The 21111-nt window shown below is 39.7% G+C and overlaps 1 protein-coding gene across 1 annotated transcript in view; it reads left to right on the top strand.

Annotated features, from left to right (window-relative positions):
* The window catches only part of ALK (ALK receptor tyrosine kinase), a 226155-nt gene that overhangs the window by 55220 nt on the left and 149824 nt on the right, over nucleotides 1–21111 (top strand). The window contains exon 3 of the mRNA XM_039707697.1: nucleotides 4746–4947. Within this exon, the coding sequence (XP_039563631.1) occupies nucleotides 4746–4947 (202 nt within the window). The remainder of the gene's footprint in view (nucleotides 1–4745; nucleotides 4948–21111) is intronic.

Raw genomic sequence — 21111 nt, 5'->3', positions numbered from 1 at the left:
TGAAAACTTTTTCATGCTTTGTTCATAGAGTGTCTCTGGCTGCATAGTACTTTAACATCAGTTTTGTTGTTTATAAATAATCTGTTACCTCATTAGTCCTGAACAGCACAACTTGAAGCTGTCTTCATCACCTCAAAAACATCTTGCTACTAAGCTGATAAACCATCCTTCCCTTTGTGTGACATGAATGTTAAAATGTTGTAAACAAGTTTCCAAAGGATCAACAGCAATTTTTCGTGCAGGATATATTAATTTGTCTTGTAATATTCCTTTTATGTCAACTGCAATAATCTACTGTGCTTAAAGCATAAATATCTTTTCATGTGTGTTTGTCTGAAGTGACAGCAAGTTGCCAGAGATGTTATCAGACACAACATATGAGAATGAGTAACACCACTGCCTTATGACTGCAGCTATTTAAAAGGCAGGGAAAAATTGTCATTAGAAGCTGAATATTATTGCTAGGTTTGTCACACAGTATGTGCGTGTTTAGAGGGAATATGAAAAATAAAGTATTTCCATTTAGACCAGCACTTTCTGGAACACCACGGAGCAGTATCAGCTAGTAGTTTCTCTGTCATATAACACAAACATGGGCATATTGGGGGCAAAATACTGACTGCAGTTCCCTCTGCATACCCTGGGTTCTGTCTGATGGTGATGAATGAGCTCAGGACTGTGCTAAGTGCCTGAGTCTGTGGGTGTATATCTAGTTACAATTTAATTATTTTAACTGCATCTCTTCAACATTAGCATCACATTGTGCAGCTAGGGTCCAATTTAAAACCTGTAGCCAAAGAGTCCTGCAATGACTCATTGGTGAAGATCTTTGTGATAAATAACAGACCCTCCAGAGTCCTGAGCAGCAGGATGTCACACTGGCAGCCTGAACCATGATGGCACCTTTCATCTCAGCTTATGTCCCCTGGTATCTAAGTAGCAGCAGAAGTTTGGTGGAAGCTACAGTGCTTTTTCTAGCTATTCACCCAGGGGGATCCCAAGAGTCTTATTAGAGCTGCAAGCCAGTAGGAGAAAATAACAGCAAGGAAATTCTGGCTGGAGCCTTGGAGTCATACAGTCTACAGAATGATCTCAAAGTATGCAATATGGAATTCCTGCTGTGGGGAAATACAGGTGAACAGGTAGCTTCTGGTTTTGTATCACCATCATATTTTCTGAAAAATCCCATCACCAGGATTTCTTTTCCTGGGAAGCTGAGAAACCTCAGAGAAAAATGAAAACAAAAATTGTCTCATTTTGCTTCTCCTGTGTTTTGCTGCTTTGGAATGTGGTCTGGAGATTGTTTACCAACAGGTGCATGTTTGATTAGTTTCATGTGAATTGTTTTTACTTAATGACCAATCACTGTCCAGCTGTGTTGGGACTCTGGAAGGGGTCATGAGTTTTCATTATCATTCTTTCTAACCTTTCTGTCTGTATCCTTTCTCTATTCTTTAGTATAGTTTAGTATAACATTCTTTAATATTATATATAACATAAAATAATAAATTAGCCTTCTAAGAACAAGGGGTCAGATTCATTCCTTCCTCCTCTATCCAGAGACCCCAAAAATACCACAGTTTTGCTGAGAAATTCTCTTGCTGTGAAATAGAATGTTCTTGTATCCCTTGGCAGGTATGAGGAATCGAACTCCAGGCAATCCCTTAACTCTAAGTAGCAGTCTCTAGGCTGGGTGGTCATACTGGGGGAGCATCTCAGGGAACAGTGTCAGGCAGTGCCTGAGAGATTGTGCTTTTGAGGGAAGGGGAAAGCATAGGGATTTGTGTTCAAAATTTATCATTTCACACATCAGATTCATTAATTATTCCTTTCTGTGTGCCATGGCTTAATCCCAGAATCTTCAAATTCTGCTGTATAAGAACATCTTTCTGGAATTAGAGTAAGTACCCCCATTTCAACTTGGGAAACTGTTCCCATAACACCAGAGCTAAGTGATGTTCTGATAGTCCTTACTTGGCACTTACAAACTAAAAGAGCAATAAGAGGAGAAGAATACTGCTGCAGACAAGGAAGTCACCCATGAGGTAGCTGAGCTTTCAAAAACAAGAATAAATTTGTGTTTGTTCTCTCCTCTTTTAAAATAAAATAAACATGTATGTATTATGAAAAATACAATCTCTTACAGCTCTAGTATTTGCCCAGATAGGTGATTGCCCCAAAAGTATGCACTGGGAGGACATTTCTGACAAGAGTGGTGAGGCCAGCACAGTGTAATCCACTGTGGAGCTGTGCCCTCTGCAGTGATTTCCTAGGCACCACTTGACAGCAGCTGCTGTGGGGCTGTTCCTCCTGGGAACAGCATCCTGGCAGAGTGTGCTGGGGTAAGCCCACCATGGCAAAATTGTACTCCTTTTAGCAATATAAACCAGCAGGTACAACTGGCCATGTGATGAGTAATAAGCTGCAACTGCACAGTGTGAGCCCTGCAGACAGAGAGTAGAAATAAAGAAGTCAGAACAAAGGAGATTTGTGACTCACAAATTTGCTGCAGCAGCCACCCTGGCCTACTACTGGACTTCATTGATGTTTCAAACCTGACCTCAAGTCAGGGCATAAGGGGAACTATCCTTGGCAGCTCCCTTCATTTAGAACTACTGCAAGAAAAGAAGGAATGAGAGCTGCCTTTGTTTGTTATTTTTAAAATCTGACTCCCTGTTGCAAGGCAGTAAGATGTGCAAATGGCTCTTGCACCTGGCAAGTTACCATCAGCAATTATTGCAACACTTAGTGTCTTTCTGCCACCAGCAGAAATCTCTTTGCTCCCTTTCATGTCAGAGATTTCATTGTTCTTATGGGGATGGTAAAATTAAAGCCACAAGATTTACTGCTCTAATTCTCTTTTGTTGGCAACAAAAGGGAGAGACAGGGAAGGATGATACATGTAGCTGGATTTTGTGTTGTTGGGTTTTTTCTCTTTTACTGACCAACAAAAATGACTGACAAAAACTTTGTTTAAATTCATCAAACAATTCCATTAGCAACTGTATTAAAGACTACTATTTAGACATAGGAATCTTGTTATCAAGAAAAAAATAGCTGTGACTGCATTTCACTCTCATATGTTTGAAAATCTTGACATCTGAGCAGGCTGTACTTTATATATTTCTTCACGTTTCTTTCAGTACAGATGTTTTCTAGTTTTAGATGTCATTAATGTGGTGTAAATGTCAAGAACATAGCTTTTGACAAATATATCAAAAATGCTGTTTATGATAAATGTGTGTATGTGAGGCAAATGGTGTTTGATAGGAACTGAGTTTTCATTTGTAGCCCTTCCATTATTGCTCTTTTTGTGACCTGAGATGATTTTCCAAATCAGACTTTTTTGGGGGGGACATCTGTGAACACAAGTGCAGTTCCCATGTTCTAAACCAGCACCTGACTGTCAGCTGTTAAAATCCGAGCTCTTGGCTCTCTGTTCAGTGGAGAGAATTGAGGACAATCAAGTAAGGGCAATTCACCAAATGCCTCATGGAAGGAGGTGAACTGCTCCAGGAGCTCAGAGTGGCTGCTTTGCACCTCCTGCTCCAGAGCTTGCCCACTGAGGTGAAAAGGAGAAGGATTCATTTGTAACTTCTCAACAGTATTTCTTAGACACCCTGGACATCATATGAGCCATGCTCAGTGATGTGGGAGATCATTTCTCTGAAGCTGCAGCCTTGGCTTTTTCAAAAACAAGCTTCTGCTCTGGCTAAAATTCATGCACATTCAAAAATAAGCTTCAATTACAGCCCTGTTGAGCCTTAATTTCTCTCTCAATGAAATAACTCTTCATCAGACCTGCATGTTTTCAGTATTAACAGATAGGCTGTATTAATGGATGCTCCAGGTAATCAAGACAATGAGATTTCATTACCTGACCAGTCTTGCTAGAATTTGTGGAATATCATACTTTTTCTTGCTTCAAGGGTTGGTCCCTTTCGTTTGCCAGCTACAGGCCCCAGCGTGCTTGTTCTGTGGACAAATTGATAAATTAGTCAGGTGCCGAAAGGGAGTCATTTGACTCACCTGAAATGAGCAGCAATGGGATGAAAATACATTACCTCTGTCCCACTGGATAAGCCTCAGATTGTATTGAAATAGAATTAGGCCGAGGGAGTCAATGTAGTGGATAATAATGAAATGTTTAATGTGGATTAGCTGCATATAAAATTAATACATTAGAATGAATTGCTGAAGAAATGAAACTGTATCAGACCTTTATCCTGTCTCCAATATTAGACTTAAAACTGCTGCAGTCTTCTGTTTGTAGAAGAGCATAAGAAAAGCTATTGAATTTGTGTTCTTTATTTGGATGAAAGGACCTGGTACAGTATAAAGTATTATAAATAAATATGTATATACCAGAGCTGTCAAATCAGGATCCAACAGGACCAATGCTAATATATTTGGGTCTGAACCAGATCTGAGAGGTTGCAGACAAGAATCTAAAGCTAAAACTCCTTAATCACCTGTGTGGGCTTTTTTCTTCTGGGAGTTAAATCTAAATATAATATTTGTTTTGAACCATTCAGAGGCGAGTTGAAATGTTGCTTTAATCTTAATAGGTTTAATACAAAATGGGCAAGCTTTCCAAACTAATTGGCAAATACAGTCTTTGACTGTGAGGTATGGAAGGGCTGCAGAATTAGCTGAGACAAAACTTGAAAGTATTCATCTGTAATCTAGGAGGCCCTGGGGTTTTTCTAATTGTTAAATCTTTCTTGTTGCATCCTCTGTTCCAGGTTCTTTTCTGTTTCTCAATGCATCAGAGAGGCCGAGCCCCACCATCCTGAGCCCTTGGCTGAGGAGCAACAGCGACCAATGTGTAGTTCAAGTGGCTGTGTACAAGTTTTACCAGCAGAGTGGAGAATACATTGCTCGTGTCCATCCCATTGATGAGAGCAGCAGCGAAACCCTGTCAGAGGAGAGGCCAGAGAAACACGGGTGAGTCTCATCCCCTCGTTTGACTCCCAGCTTCAACTGAGAAAAATCACTCGATTGTGTAGCAGTAGAGCCACAAAATGCATGCTGCTCATCTGAGGGGAGCAGGACATGCCACTGAGGAGATGCTTGTCTTGCATGGGTCTAAAATGTCATAGAAGGTAGAGGTTGGTGCTTATTTTATTATACAAAGCATTAGCAAACTTCCTGATCCAGGTAATTGAGTCTCTAAATCAACACCACATTTATTCCCAGTGCATGCATGTACAGATAGAGTGTGGATTCTCATCCTCAGGTTGAAGCTTTTCTGTTCTAATTCTCTCTCTGTGATTGCTTTTTACTACTTCTTAACCCACGTATACCATTGGGCTTAGAATATCTACTGAGTCTCTGCAGTTTCATGTGCCTGCATACATTTTCAGTTTTGTCTTCACTTCTGGTTTTTTTTTGCCCATAAAGCTGTTCAGAACTACTGGCAGGGGAGGAAAGCTTTTGATCTTTCAAGGGTGCAACTGTTTGAAATGTTTTATCCTCTTTGTGCAGTTAATCTTGATGATGTTTTAATTTGTCAGACTTCCTGTGTATTCTTTTAAATTTTTGTTAGCAGCAAAACAGCAGGAGATGAACACAGTAAATATTTCAAGATGCTGTAGGAGTAGAGTAACTCGGAATTTAATTTGGATATATGTGAGGCTAATGTTCTACCTGCTCTATATACCAACTATTTAAAATTTTTATTTCTTACCTTTGTTGTGAAATGTGTTAAGAAGCATAATTTTTACCAAACATCTCAAATGTTCTTTGTTTTGATGTGATAGATTAGAGAGCTGCTAATAGCAAATCCTGCTGGCTTGTCCTCGTAACAAGATGTGATTATCTGATTACTGTCTACAGCAAATTCTGTATCTTCCAGTAGCAAAAGGAGAATGTGCAATAAAAAGCCTTGCAGGAGATAACCTAACTCATAGAAACAGTTTGAATAGTTGTAATTCTCATATAACACATGGCCTATAAAAGTGAGGAGGAGAGCTTGTGTGTGGATCTAGATCATACTTAGTTCCAGCAACATCATCCAAATTGTAAATTGCTGTTGATGTCTGGGGAGAGGTAATTAGAGGAGCCACAGCAGCTGTCTTCTTCCTTAGCTCTTTGCAAATGCTGTGTTCTGTGTCACAGCTAATAAACATGCTTTGTGCAAAGTGCCTCCTGCGTTGGCACTGCCTCTGCTCCTTGGCACTCCCAGGGAATATTGCTGTGTGTAAAACGCTCAGCATGGAGGAGCTGTGGCTCGGATCTGTGGGTGGGCAGAACTCCCTGGGAGCACAGGCAAGTGCCAAATGTAAGGAGCCTTGGAGGGAAGGCAAAGATTGCTTTAAGTACAGTAACAAATTCCTGCCTTTGCCATCTGCTGGGGATAGCATGGATGACTCAGCTGTGTGTTGCAGATGGAGATCGTCACCACAGTAAAGAGGGTTTGTGCTTTTGCAGAAGGTGGCTTTGGTTATAGCTTGACTGTCCCATATGCTTGCCAGAAGTGCAGCTTGCTCCCCAGCAGCATCTCTGTGGGGTGTGGAGGGCTAAGGATGTGCCTGTGGCTTTCATGGGTTTGTATGTCTGACTCCTTGGTACTCCACGTGCTGGAAAACTCCAGTTGGAGCCACCAGCTGGTTCATTTTCCCCTCCTCCTTTGGTCCTGTCCCTTCACTGCAAGAGGCAGTAACTTTCCTCTCAGCTCAGCAGTGCAGAAAAACTCTGCTACTGTGCCCACATAAATGTCACATGGGGATGGTTAAATAGCTTCTCACAGCCACAGATGAGAAGGTAGCAATTTGTCACCATTTGCCCTGAGTCTTCATTCCAGAATTTGAGTGCCCTCCTTTGTTTGGAGGGATAATATTAGCTATTCCAGCTCTGATAACAAAACATGTAAATCTCACTTTTTAAAGCATCTTTTTTCCTTTAAATAGGAATCCAGTATAGTTGATCGAAAGTCAAGAATAATTCAATGGAGTTCTTAAATGAACTAGTAATCCTACAGTGGAAATCTGTTCTGTTCAATATTTTATTTTGTCTTGGAAATTGCAAACAATTGTGTTCTTTTATAATGAGTTCTTTGACCATGTTATAACCAAATAATTTCTAAAATTCTATAAGGATTTTAGCTCTAGGCACAAAGTAATTGAATTCCCCAATGATGAGTCTGTGCTAGAAATAAAAACACTTTAAAGTTTCACAGCTGACACTTCTTTGCTTCTATGTGCTTTATATATTGCTTTGCAAACCAGAGGTGTGAAGTGTGTGACTTTGTATGTGCAGTAGTGAGTCCATGCCATTGCCTGAGATCAAGCTCATAGCAGGAAGAATCTGTTTTATTGAAAAAAATGCATATTAAGGATGATAAAGCAATAAGTTAATTCCAAGGTGGATTTTCTCAGATCTTGAACTATGCACAGCACTAATATCTTCTTTCCCTTTTTTTCCGCCTTTTTAAATTGTATAACCCAAATTACATCTATTAATATCTTACAAGGTCTTCACAGTTCATCTACATTTACAAGAGAAAAAAGCAGATGCTGTCAGGTATTACTATTTCATTCAGGGGGAAACCAGGCAAGCCAAGGTTTTGGATGACAGCACTAGAGGCTGATTTTAAGTAGAATATAGGTAAAGCTATGAAATTGTATTAGGTAAATACAGCATGGGCCCCAAGTATTTATTTCTTGCCAGAGCTCACCCATGTTGTCTTTGTGTGTAAATTACTGGGTGTGATTATGCATGAAGACTCAAAGCAGAACTATGGATTTTCTGTTTGCTCCTCTGGTTTCATTCTTTAGGAAAAAACAAACCTGTGAACTAGAGTTGTATGAGTTCCATAATAAGCCAGAGGGGTTACAAAAATGGTTGTTTGGAAGACACCTGTTTGTTTTGTTTTCTTAGCTGACATATTTCCCTGCAGCTGATGTATTGCACGCAGGAAGAAAGGTGGCTGAGCATCACACTGCAGTAGGGTGGGGCAATGGAGCACACACCAGGAGCAGAATGGCAGAGGTGATGGCTGGGAATGGTTTCTGAGGGATGAACACCAGAGGCTGGCAAAGGGATTTTTGTGGTACACAGAAACTCTGCCAAATACAGCCATAACTTTATATACAATATTTACAAGAAAGCTTCCTACTCAGAAGGTAACTATGTCCTTGTTTATCACCAGCAGAATTGTATACTTTTTGAAATTATCATTGTCTTTAAAGAGTTAATAAGGTCTTACTCCAGTTTAACATGTGGATTTTGGAGCACCTTTGGTTAGACCTTCCTAACTTAACTCCTAAACAATCAGTAGGACTCCTCTGTGGGGAACAATACATCACTGTGTTCTATCAGAGTTAGTTTTGTTGCATGGCAGTGTTTCTGGCTGCTGTGAGTCTGTGGATGTTTTTGATGTGGTTAGTCTCTTCTGACATCTCTTGCAGTTCTGCTGGGTTTTACAAGCACCCGCAGATGATACAGGGAGAGAAGCAGAGCACGGCTATTGATCCTTTGTAATGGCAAAAGAGTTGTTATAATTCCTGCCATGGAGCACAGCACTCTCTGATTTATCTCAAATGACACCAAATGTGGCTACAATCTTTTGCTATTTTTCTGTTCCCATGGTGCTGTATGCAATCCTTTCTTGCTATTTAATGGGGTTCCCATTTTCTATTTCGGTAGGTGAGAAGACATCAAGTATGTTTATGTTGCATATTGGTAATTTAGCAAAGCAGAATTGCTGCCACAGTTTGAATGTTGACTTCTGGGTGCTTGTCAGACTGTCGTTGTGCCCAATGATTTAATTTCACCTCTCATCTTTTTTTTCCCATGTGTTACATTCATAATTATGAAGCAAGTAAGGTTTTAAGTGTGCTTAGTAGAGTGGGGAGAACACAAAGGAAATCAAGGAAATCTTGTCAGCAAAGTTAGAGTTTGTAATAAAGGATTGATTTTCATTCATTTTGATCTGTGTGTTTGGGAGAAATTAGAATTGGGCAAGGACAAATTTATCATGTTTATTTTAATTACCATTATTACTTAACACCTCTACTTGCACTATTAATGGTGAGCTGCAGTATTATATACTATATATCAATCAAACTTTTTATAAAAACGTAGCAAATGACACTTAATTTCAATGTGGTCTTTTATTGTTGACCTCCCTCATCACCAAGCTTGAGATTGATCTGAAGACTTTTGTGTAAGTATGTGAAGTTGAAGGTGTTTCTTAAATAAAACATGAAATGTGAACATGCATGCATGAGAAAGGAAGTCATAAAACACTAATACTTCATATAGGCAGTACTTCAGTAGGTGTATGAATACTGGTGCACAGAGCACTTCAAACAGAGAAAGTTCACCTGGTTCCGAAGGCTGCTGCAAATCATAATAGGCTATTCCCTTTCTGGCATCTACAACTTCACTTAAGATTGATTGCATTGATAGATGTCAAGGAAAATATATGAAGGAATCAGTAGCATCTGTCACATTTGACCTTGGGGCTTGAAATGTGAAGGTTATTTCTTGTACTAGTCTTGTTCTTTTTCTTCCTTTCTTACCAGTAGCTTCAGTAGCCTGTCTCAGAGACCAGAGACTTAATAGAATGATTATTTTGTTGTTTTTTATATTCTTTTTGTGAGGATGGGGGATGTTTGTTTGTTTTTTTCCCCTTCTTGAAAAAACTTCACTAAATGCAAGCCTCTGTTTTGCTAGTGCCTGGGCTCACATAAAAAGAATGAGGACCAAAGTCTTAGTGCATATTTGGGGCATTTAAACTTATTTTAAAGCATCAAAATGTCTCAAAATTTACAGGATATTTTTAGTCTTGGGGAATTCTAAATCAGGAGTTTAAGTGATTCAGTTCAAACTATGCATTTGAGAAATTCAGGTAATCCAGGAAAATAATTTGGATTTATGGATTCGTTAGAAACTAAGCTCTCTCACCCTGATGGCCAGGCACCATTAATCCTTAATTTTAGAGAGATAACTTGAATTGTTCTAGACAGAAAATCAGCACTTAAACTTTTTCTGTGCTATTACCCACTAGCCAACTTTTAGTCCCTTTCAGTCTGTGAAATTAACTGCAAAGGAAGGAAAAAAAGGGGAAAGAAAGGTAAAGACAAAGTTGGTGTTTCTTTTCCCCCTTTCCTTTTCAAAGGATAGTGTATTCAATACCTAGGAAGAATCAGTTTGATATCTTTGATAGCAAATGCTTGCATATGGAAAAAAAATGTCTTCTCTACCTAATAAACCTTTGGCTCTTCCAATACCTCATGTCTAGACCTGAGGAGAGCTGTAACTCTGTTGGTCATGGCACCTTGAGGAGTCTGTTGCTATTTAGTTTTTGGTTTGAGCAGCCTCACAGAATCAGTTAGGCTGGAAAATACCTCTGAGATCTTGCAGTCCAACCTTTGTCCAAACACCACTGTGTGTGTGCTAGACCATGGCACCAAGTGCCGTGTCCAGTGTTTTCTTAAACACCTCCAGAGATGATGACTCCACCACCTCCCTGGACAGCCCATTCCAATGTCTAGTCATCCTTTCTATGAAGGAATTCCTTATAATGTCCAACCTTAGCCTCTCCTGGTGCAGCTTCAGACTGTGTCCTCATCACTGGTTGCCTGGGAGAAGAGACTGATTCCCACCTGGCTACACCCTCCTTTCAGGGAGTTGTAGAGAGTGATAAGGTCTGCCCTAAGCCTCCTTTTCTCCAGACTAAACACCCCCAGCTCCCTCAGCTGCTGCTCACAGGATTTGTGCTCTAGACTCTTCACCAGCCCTGTTGTCCTTCTCTGGACACCTCCATGTGTTTCCTGTAGTGAGGGACCCAGAGCTGGACACAGCACTTGAGGTGTGGCCTTGCCAGTGTCAACTAAAAGAGAACAACACTGCCCTGATCCTACTGGCCACACTCTTGCTGATCCAGGCCAGGATGCCCCTGGCCACCTTGGCCACACTCTGGCTTGTGTTCAGTGCTGCCAGCCAGCACCCCCAGGTCCTTTTGGGCTGGGCAGTTTTCCAGCTACTCTGCCCCCAGCCTGCAGTGCTGAAGGCCATTGTTGTGGTCAAAGTGTAGGCACCAGCACTTGGTCTTGAACCTCGTACTGCTGGGGAGATTTAAATTAAAATCATTCAGGATATGTAAGGTAAAATACAGCACTGAAAAGTTTTAGGCAATAGTATGAACCTGATATACAAAAGTCTGCACATTTGTAGACCATTTTCCCATTCTACTTGGGTACAAGATGATGTGGCTTGAGTTGTCACTTTCACACTAGGGTGAAGTAAATGTCTGTACACTTCTGTCTTAAAAGTCTTGGTGGTTTTGCTGCTGCTGAAGTGCTATATTATTACTTGAGATAAACATGCGTCCTTTTTGGAGATTTTTTTTCTGCTTTAGACCATGCCTTATTTTCCATGTAGCCTTAAGACAACAAGGCAGTGCCTTCAAAGGGCTCCAGAAAGGTTTGCTGTGTTCTCGGTTGAAGTTGGGCTGTAGCACCTTATTTCTTCTTACATCTATGTAGAAGTGAACTTTTTATTACAATTAATGGTATATTAATATTACCAAAAACTGAATTTTGAGTGCCATTCACTATTGTGGCAGATCATATTGTGAAGGAACCATATCCTATGACCTCTTGGATCTACCAAGGCCAACTGACTCAATTCAAGAGTGAGTAATTGCAATTACTTTTTTTAGCAGTCAGTCACAGTCCCAATCAAACTGATGGAAACTGATGGAAAATCAGTTTGGGGTAACATGGGGGGAAAGTGCTCTTTATTTTCTTGTAATATATGTTATCAGACAATTATTAGCTGGCAGTGCTGCCTTTTATCGATGTCTGCCAGATTCATGCAAATGGGAAGACCAAAGTTGTGTAGTATACCTCCAATAACAATGATGAAACAGGATGGAGGATATAATTTTAAAGTTGAAATAAAGTAGAAAATGAGAAATATATGTCAAACATTAAAATTTAGCTTACTACTGAAGCACATTACTTACTATGTAGAGAATGGAAAAAGAAAAAAGAAAAGAGGAGTGTATTTTTCAGGATAAGATCTCACTTTTTACCAAGTGGAATAGCCTTTTCAGCTGCTTCGAACATAGTGCTGAGCACACTGTAGTGTAGGAGGACTGGAGTGGGGAGCTGGATTCCCAGTATGCCTTGGCACAAGTAACCTTATGGCTTCCCAAATAATCACAGGACTTGTTGGTGACCTTCGACTCTGGGAGCTACTTCTGTGCAAGAAACCTCAGAGTCTGGCACATCTCACTCTATAGAAATTATGCCAAACACCACACTAAGAGAGTTCAGCCATCCTTTGTTTGCCTGGTTTGGATATTTGTTCTTTGAAACTAAAGATTCCTTAATATAAATAATTTCTTACAGGGCTAAACCAATTTCTTCAGACCACTCTGAGCAACCTAATCCAGCTTTTATACAGTCTAAAGCCTGGGTACAAAGATTTGTCATCTTAAACTTTTGCACCTTGTATCCTTCAGAATTATTTTCAGATTCCTCTTCTCTGACTGTTATGCTATTCTCACTTTCCAAAGTATGGGTTGGCTTTGTTCCCCACATTCTCTCATTCTTGTTTCCTTGTTTTATAGATCTTGTGTTTTCTTCTCTACACAAAGACTTCTACTTCAATTTTTAAAAGTCATCCTAAACTAATCTTCACAACCTCATGTTGATGTTAGTCCATGCTGCACTTCCTATCAGTTTGGACATGTCAGGATGAATTGAGTTTTGATAACATCTAAACAAGCAAACCACCTGCCACACACCACCCAGCCTCCTCTTCCCAAGCCTGCACAAACACTTCAGTTTGTCATCTTTTTCTTTGTTTAAGTGTCCTTTCTGCTATATGAAACTGCAACAGTCTTTTTGGATCCTTTGCTGTGTCCAAGTATCTTTGCCCATAGCAAAATGCTTCCAACATTTGTTTCCAGACACTAGGCAATTAATATTGCCGGCCTTGTTTCTAGTTATTTTTCCACTCCCCTCCAGCTAAGCTCTCTGTCATTCTGCTGTTGGCCAAATTTTGTAACAAACCTGTGGTATAATTGCTTTCTGTATCTCCTACTTACTTTTGACCTTAAAATCCATCTGAGTTGTGTGCAGCCTCCTCTGCGGCTGTCCCATTTTGGAGCATGGCTTTGTCATTGTGTGCAATTTCCTTGGGGCTTTCCCCGCTAATGCTTCAGAATCTCCTTCTTATCCGAGGCAAATCTACCCTGTTGTAGGAAGTACTGTAGAAGATTTACAAGGTAATATTCCTGCTTTCAATTTCAGAGAGAAATTAACTAGGTGCTGATAACTTTGCAAGACTTGAAAATCGTGTCCTTGACCCATCCACCTGCAAAAAGCATTCCTGTAGTGGGAGTGCAGTTAATTCTGCATTCTAAGTCAGGTTCTTGGCTATCCCCCTGAAATTCTCAGTGGTGTTCCATGACTTAGAGCACAGGGTTCAAGTTTTGTGGGGGTAGCTTTGCACCCTGGCTTTAAAGAGCACTGTCTGTATTGCTGATCACCAAAAATGGTGCCTATAATTCTCAAGTGCTGGTAAATTGTGTGTTTTCCACACAAGAAAAAAGAGAGCTCTAATAAACTTGACCTCTAACTTACAATTTGCTTCTGCATATTAAAAAAATCAAAGGCTTATTCAACAGGAATTAAGAAGCTAATTCTCAATTCCCACATGGGAAATTGAATGAAGGCTTAGTAATTATTTAGATTCTGATGTGTGCTGCAATGGCAGAGGCAGCAGCTTGAAATTCTTTTCAGTGGTTGAGGAAAGCACTGCATGACTTTCCACAGGGATACAGTGAGGACTGATCTGTGTGACACCAGTGTGAAGCACTTTGCAGAGCTTTTAATTTAAAAGTCGTGTACTGTGTTTGTTAAATAGTATTGTTCCTGCTGGAAAGCATTTTTCTGTTAAATAGCTTCCTTTGTTTTGTTTTGAATTTTACTGCTTTCTACACCACACATCTAGTACAGTAGAAATTATATTCCTTTAATAAAATATTTTTTCAGAGCTCTTTTTTGTACTTGCAGGGCAAACCATTACTGTCAGCAGCTACTCCAGCAAAAGCATGGGGTTTGGGGTTTACACCAACACCAAAGGTACAGGTTTCAGACAGGCTTGTCAGATCTGTTTTAAACAGTGCTTGAATCAGGTTATTTCTTCACGTGTGCACTTTTGTAGAAGGCTTTCCCTGCACTGTGCTGATTGTTTTTCAGTATAGGGAAACCATGAACATTCATGGCTTGCTCAGTAGCATTTTGGCATCTTGTCTAGAGAAATGACTAGTCCTCCACACCACATTTGGAAGTGCTAGACTTTCTCCTTTTTCATTTTTTTTCTTTTTTCCTCAAAGGGTTGTGTTCATGTGTTTTACTTTATAGACATTGAGTTCTCTGAGTCATCAAGAACAGCTTTTTATAAACATTAATCCATAACTTTATGGTATTTGTTGTGTCTTAGATCAGGCTGACTAAATATGGTTTTCTGTTGGGAATAGCAGCAATGAAGTTTGTCTGCTGAATGTAATTGGAGCTTTCCCTGATCATCCCTGGCTTGGTGTGCCATTTGTGCTGATGAATTGAGGCCACAAAAGATGCATAATAAAGTTCCTTTGGACAAGGCAAAGATATTCCAAGCTGGGACTTGAACCTGCTGTTTGGTGAACTTCATATGAGGATAAGATTGCAGAAGATTGGCACAAGTCTAAATTTTTCACAAGGCAATGAAGTTTTTATGACTCTGCTTTATCTAGCAAGGAGTACAAGTGGTAGAATAAATGAGACAAAGTCAACAGCCTCTCGTATTCAGATCAGTGACCAGTTATGATGCCTTTATAACAGAATAAAATTACACTAAGGGGGAGAGTTTTATCAAAATATTTGCATTAAAATACTTTTTAATAAGGAACAAAATAATCTGATTTTCTTCAGCAGAAGAAAATTCCAAAGCTTAGAAGTTTCCCTTGCAGTGTGCTTGCTCAGAGATGTTAAGATAATTTTAGTGAGATAATTGTTGTCGGTACATTAAGTGCAATGGACGACCTGATTATTTTTAGGATGTTAAACATCCTAAGAGTGCCTAGCTAACTTTACTGCCACACCAGAAAATCAAACCATGAGACGATCTGTCTGGATATTGTCTTGGTTTAAATGTGTTCTCAAATATAGCAACTGGGGTTTTTTTGCATCTCTGCCCCTTTCTCCTCTAAATGCCTGTCTTTCAGGAGGCTGTGGTTTGGGAAGTGTGGGCTAGTGCTTTTGACACCTCAGATCCATATCAAAACCATGATGATTGCAATTTGTTATTATTTCATGCCAGATGAGCTGTTGAGAGGCTCATTTCTTAGAGGCCTCTAGATTACATCTGACACACGTTGATTTCCCTTTTTTATATAGTCTCTTGTCTGGGAACTTGGGCTCCTTTCATTCCTTTAGGCAATTTCTCCAGGTCAAAGCTGGGACATATATGTGGTCTCTTTGAAAGGGCATTGACTGCTCTTAGTTTCTGTTTTAGATGGAGCATTTTGATTGCTGGTATCAAGGCAGTTACAGCTGTCAGTAAAACACCTGCTCTCAGACAATGAGAGACACCATCAATGTTTATCAACCATCACACCACTATCAATATATTTTTTTCAAGAACATCTTGCTTTCTTTTTATTTATTGCCTTCCATAACTATTCTAGTACAAAAGGGTGGAAAAAATATCCTATAGAATTTTACTGACCTCTTTCCTTAATAATTAAAAATTGAGAGATTGGTGTGGTATTGGCTGACAGAATTTCTGTCTTCCCATCAGCTCTTTTATCTATTGTTAATATTCCCAGGGATCACTTCTCCCCTCTTCCCTCTATCTCAACACTTTCCCCTTCTAGTTTTGTATTCCAGGCTCTTCTTCTAAACAGGTTTCCAAACCCTCAATAGGTCTCGTTTTCTCTCTCATTTCATCTTCACTTCTTCTCTCTTGCTCCTGTCCTACTTGTCTTTGGCTTGGATATATTTCTTCATCCCAAATTCTGGGTCCAAAACCTGAGGGGAGCATCGTCATTTAAGTGTGAAGAAAACTAACTCTACCCCAGCCCAGGGAGGCACTGAGCAGCTGATTTTGTGTGCCCAGCTCTGGTACTGCCTGTTGCAGCTCAGAGTGTGCACTGGACACCTTCTCTTGTGCAATTCAGCTGCTGCTTGTGTAGGAAAATCTCTGCCAAGGGGGCACAAACATCAGCTTCTTAGAGCTTGCAAACTGGCCTCAGTGAGGGGAATTTTCACAGCAATAGCCATGTAAATAAAGCAAGTGATTCTATAGCTCTCCAGAAATTCTTTCATCAAGTGGTCTGAAGGACTCTTAATAACACTAAGACCCATCTGAAGGAGATGGCACTATACAGATGGACACAGTCAAGCATTGAGGAGGTGTTCTAGCAGATCATTAGTGAGCTTGGTATTCAATAGATGTGTGACTGAGTGGTGCTGCATTTATGGTATTTTTTACTAGAAGAGGGCAGGTTTTGATGGAGAGAGATAATGTTGATGTCTGGGTTTTCAGAGTCAAAGGAATTGATTCCTGTGGAGATTTTAATGTGTATCTCCTCTGCCTCATTTGAGTGGCCCAACACTCTTTGGAGAATGGGCTTTAATACACTGAATTTCAGCATAAGCACAAAATCTAGCTTTTGCATTTGTTGCAATGCAGAAACATTTGTAGAGGCAAAGTTAAGAGGAAGAAAGAATTGTTCATAGGCTAGGACTATTCTAGCTCTGCATCTGACCCTGAGTCCTCATCCTGAGTAGCACTTGGCAGATACATTTCTACCCTCCATGGTGATGTACACTTTCCATCTTGTCTTCCCCATGCTCCTCTCAGCTACCCTCAGTGCATCAATACTCCCTATCCCTGAGATATGGATGCCTGATTTGTGTCTGTCTAACTAAGTTGTAAACGTTTTTTTCCGCAAATTAATCACTACCCCATCCCAATTTCATGTGCCTTTGATGCCTGGTTTTAATTGCCTGAAAGTAGAAAGCTTCAATGAGCAGAAAAATTAAAATTGCAAAATCCTGATGGCTTTTTGTAGTTGAGTTATTTGCCTCCAACATCAACCTGAAGAGTATGTTTTTCACTTGGCGTTTTTTGGATTTTTTTTCTTAAGTGAGTGAATGTCTTATTAGCTTCTCATTTCTGACAGAGCCGCAGGCTTAACTGCAGTGGATAGACAACATTTTAGCTCCAGAACACGAAACAAGTTCTTCACTCCTAGATTCTGAAAGAGATCTTGCAAAGTCAATGAAACAAACTCTCCCCTTCATTTGAAGCAGGACTTGACTTAGGAACAAAAACTGCTCTTTTAAAATATTGAAACCCTTAACATGTAGCAGAGTTTCAGGGATTTCATGAAGGAGATAAAAGTGGGAATGAAGCACATTGTGTCCAGCTGAAAAACCAGAAATCATTTAGAACAATTGCATGATCTTTTATTCAGAAAATGTCTTCCATTAAATCAGGACTTTTCTCATGAAAAAACTTAGTGTTTTTCCCATGTTGGTTTCTTGGACTGACCCCAAATGCCTTCTTAGCTCTCAGTTCAGGATTACAGTGGCTGTCATTTTGCTGCCTGAGTTCACACACAGCAAAGTTTGTCCTTTTTCACAGGGATTGTTCTTTATTCCTGAGAGACAGCACGTCTTCTCCAGCCGCTCTGTGGCATGTTATGGAAGTGACATGACTTGCAGAGCATCATCAGAATGCTGCTGGGAAAACTCTTTACATGAGGATTCATAGCACTGGAGTGTCTTTCTGTCAGTGCTGCACAGCAGCATGGCTACAAAAGAGAGTGCAGTTGAATGATGAATCTACTCAGACAATACTGCAGTTCATGTATGTAAAGCAAAGTTGAGCATACTGATAAATTAATATCTTTATTTTTGTTTGCTTTAAACGCGACAAAAATGTGCTCCTACTTTACAAATTGTTTGGGCTTAGAGAACTTAATGAAGTGTAATAGCAGAGCCAAAGTGTCCCATGTTTTCTCAGACTGAAGAGTAAAGTTACTTTGTGAAGAAAAATCTCCCTGGTGTAGAACAAGTTAATTAGTTATTGAGTGGAAAACAAGCTGTCTGTCACATTGCTAAATTTCAGATCTGAAATTTGTTGCCTTTTATCCGCTTGGGGTTTTTTTGTAGAACTGATATAACTGTTTCTCCCAGTATTGACTTTTTCTTAATCACTTCTTCTTGTAGTTTCTGTAATAATTTATGCCATGATCATGCTCAGCTATTATCTGCTGGCTGATAATAGAGTTTGTTTTACAAACAGCATTCATTGTAATGTAACTGTTCAGTACTGGCACAGCAAGCCATGGTAATAAATTCTGCAGGTTAATGTCATTCTTTGCTCAGCTTTTCCTCAGTTATCCATCAGAAAGTATTTTATTTTCTGTTCTTTGCCTGTGACAGCCCTAGTGAGAGTTGTTTGGGTTAGTGAGTTTTTTCAGCATTTAGGTGTAAAACTGGTTTTGATGCCTTTTACCTCTGAAATGTATGTTAAACATCTTATTGGAAAGTTCAGGATGTACCTGAGGGGCAAAGGCATAGTCTATATTGTCTGTCTTTTTATACAGTTACCCTTTTTGACTGTAATAGTTATTTAGAGTTGAACATCCAGAAATTGCCTTTGGAAGGAGGAAAAGTTGGCAGCGATACCAAAGGTTTGGATCATCCTGTTGATTTGAAAGTCTTCTGTTCCTGAAAAGGAGAGACATCAAACCCCACAAAAAATGTGTTCACAGCTCATGCGGCCCAGAAGCCTCTTAGTCTTGTTTCTGAGTCGCTCTCAGTTCTTACTGAGCTCTGTCTGATGTTTCCTCTTTTCTGAATATGGTATTCCTGGGTTTCTTCCTTGTTGTCTCTCCCTCATATGCATTATACCATATACAGGAACTAGCCTGTTCTCTCCCACTCCCTAGAAAATTACTTTTTTCTCTCTCTCTCTCTTTGTTTGATGTTATGAAGAAATGAGGGATTTTTGGTTTATGCACTGGCATTGCCTGTGTGGGTAGTTGGTGTGTGTGAGAGTTTGTGTGTTGAGTGTGACACAGTATATTCTTAATCCTTCATCCTGGAATGACTGCTGAAGGGTGGCTTTCTGGATCCTTATTCCCTCTTGGAAAAGCCTTCATTGTTATGCCAGTCTCATCCATCTTTTAGGGAATGCAGGTATAAAGTTTTTTGATGCATAAGCTCAATATGTTTTCTACCACAGAAGGAGAAGGAAGGGAGGGGGTGGAGTGTTCCTCCAGCTCATTAATCAGAATGAGAATGAGAAATTGTAACAACTTCCCAGTTATTTACTATTTGCTCCAAAGTAAATCTGTCTAAATATTAGTGCACTGGCAACAGTAAAAAAACACCAAAAAACAAAGGAGGGGGCTAAGGGAGTGGGCAGGAAAAGAACCTTGTCATTAGCTTGTCACATGCTGTACATGGTAGACCAAAGATATATGTACTGTGGCATCTCTGTAATGAAAACTTGAGCAATAAAAATAGTTTCTGCCATGTTCTGGAACAAGGAACTCCCTGAGGAAACACATTAACAGTATTTCACATTACAAATTATTATTGCATATTCAGCTATTGTTTCAGATGAGAATTGTGTGTATTACAGGGCAAGGGAAGGAAGATAAAGTTAGTGTTTCCTCTGTAAGCAGAATTAAGATTTTGTGCATCTGGCTATGTCAGTTCTGGCCTATAAATTTAAGTTAATACTTGAACAGAATAATGAGTTTCTTGTACCTAGGATGCTTGATAGACTTACACATGTAGTTCAGGATACACTGGCAGTGGTTGAATTTGGGAATGTCTTGATTTTCACTGTGCATAGACAGAAGAAGCATTGTAGTGTGAAAATGAGACTTGTTGGATGTGTCTAGTAAGGAGTAATCTCCCATGTTGAATGTAAAGACATCATGTTGCTGAGGTTGAATATTACCAAATAACAATACTGTTGTATTTTGTGCAAATAGCGTGTTTTCTGCCATGCCTAAAATTTTTTAATTAATTAAATGCTTTGTTTAATGAACTCCCCTCTCTCCACTCAGGACAGCCTGTGTCTGGAAAGCTGGTCATCTTCATTACCTGCTTACTTTCTAATTAATTGTATGACCTTGCACAGGAGGTGACTGTTGTCTTCACAACAATTTGGGAAAAATTTTAAAACATCACTCAGGGTTTCTATATTAACATGTTGCCAGCAGAAAGCTAGTTATTACCATGCTGATTTTTCTCCTCCTCCAGCCCCCTTTCTAGAGGAAGGATGTTCCTACTTCTACCCTTTATGGTGCCAGGAAATAGCCTCCAGCCCTTCTGAGTTGTATGTTGTTGGCTCTGACTGCATTGCTCAGCTTCCATTTTCTGATTTGTGAATGATGTGATTGATACATACTTGCACTTTGAAATTTAACTTCGAGTGCATGTAACAGTGAGAGAGAGAAAAATATATTTTTATAGGTTGGTTGGTTTATGGGTGTAAACTGAAAAGTGTTAGAGACAACAGTTGCTCCAGACAGTTCTTTGTTTGCCCTATTAAGCACCAGAAGACTGAATCTAGGGGGAACTGGGTCCTATTTCCAATTTCTGCATTAGCTTATGTAAGAGGCAGGAGAAAGAAGTGGTGTTTTATTTTGTGGTCTTTCAGTTTGCTATGAAGCTGGCCTGAGATTAAATGGGGTGAAGGGGGCACCTGTACACTTTGACAAATCACTCTGAACTTAGAGAGGAGAGCCAGGCTGATGTTAGCAGAAACCAAGAGAAGGAAACCAAAGTATGCAGAAAACATTGATTTCATTCTGCTGTTATAATTGCTGCTTTCTGGAGACACAGCAGTGTCTTACCCTGCTCACCTTTGCTGTGGGATGCTGGATGTAGCTGCCTTGGAGAAGGCCCCAGAGGAGCATTGCATAAAGCTTACAATTTTTAATCTCATGTACTGCTCATATTTGTGTCTTAATGATGCTGCATCAAGACAGTAGGATGTCTAATCCATATCAGCAATGCATTTATATTTACATTAAACTCATGCTAACAGTATCATTAACTTCTTAGTGATATTATA

The sequence above is a fragment of the Passer montanus genome, unplaced genomic scaffold (genome assembly GCF_014805655.1).
Source record: "Passer montanus isolate IOZ18808 unplaced genomic scaffold, ASM1480565v1 scaffold2, whole genome shotgun sequence".
Lineage (NCBI taxonomy): Eukaryota > Metazoa > Chordata > Aves > Passeriformes > Passeridae > Passer > Passer montanus.
The sequence above is the reverse complement of the archived record's forward strand: the minus strand, read 5'-3'. Positions and strand labels throughout refer to the sequence as shown.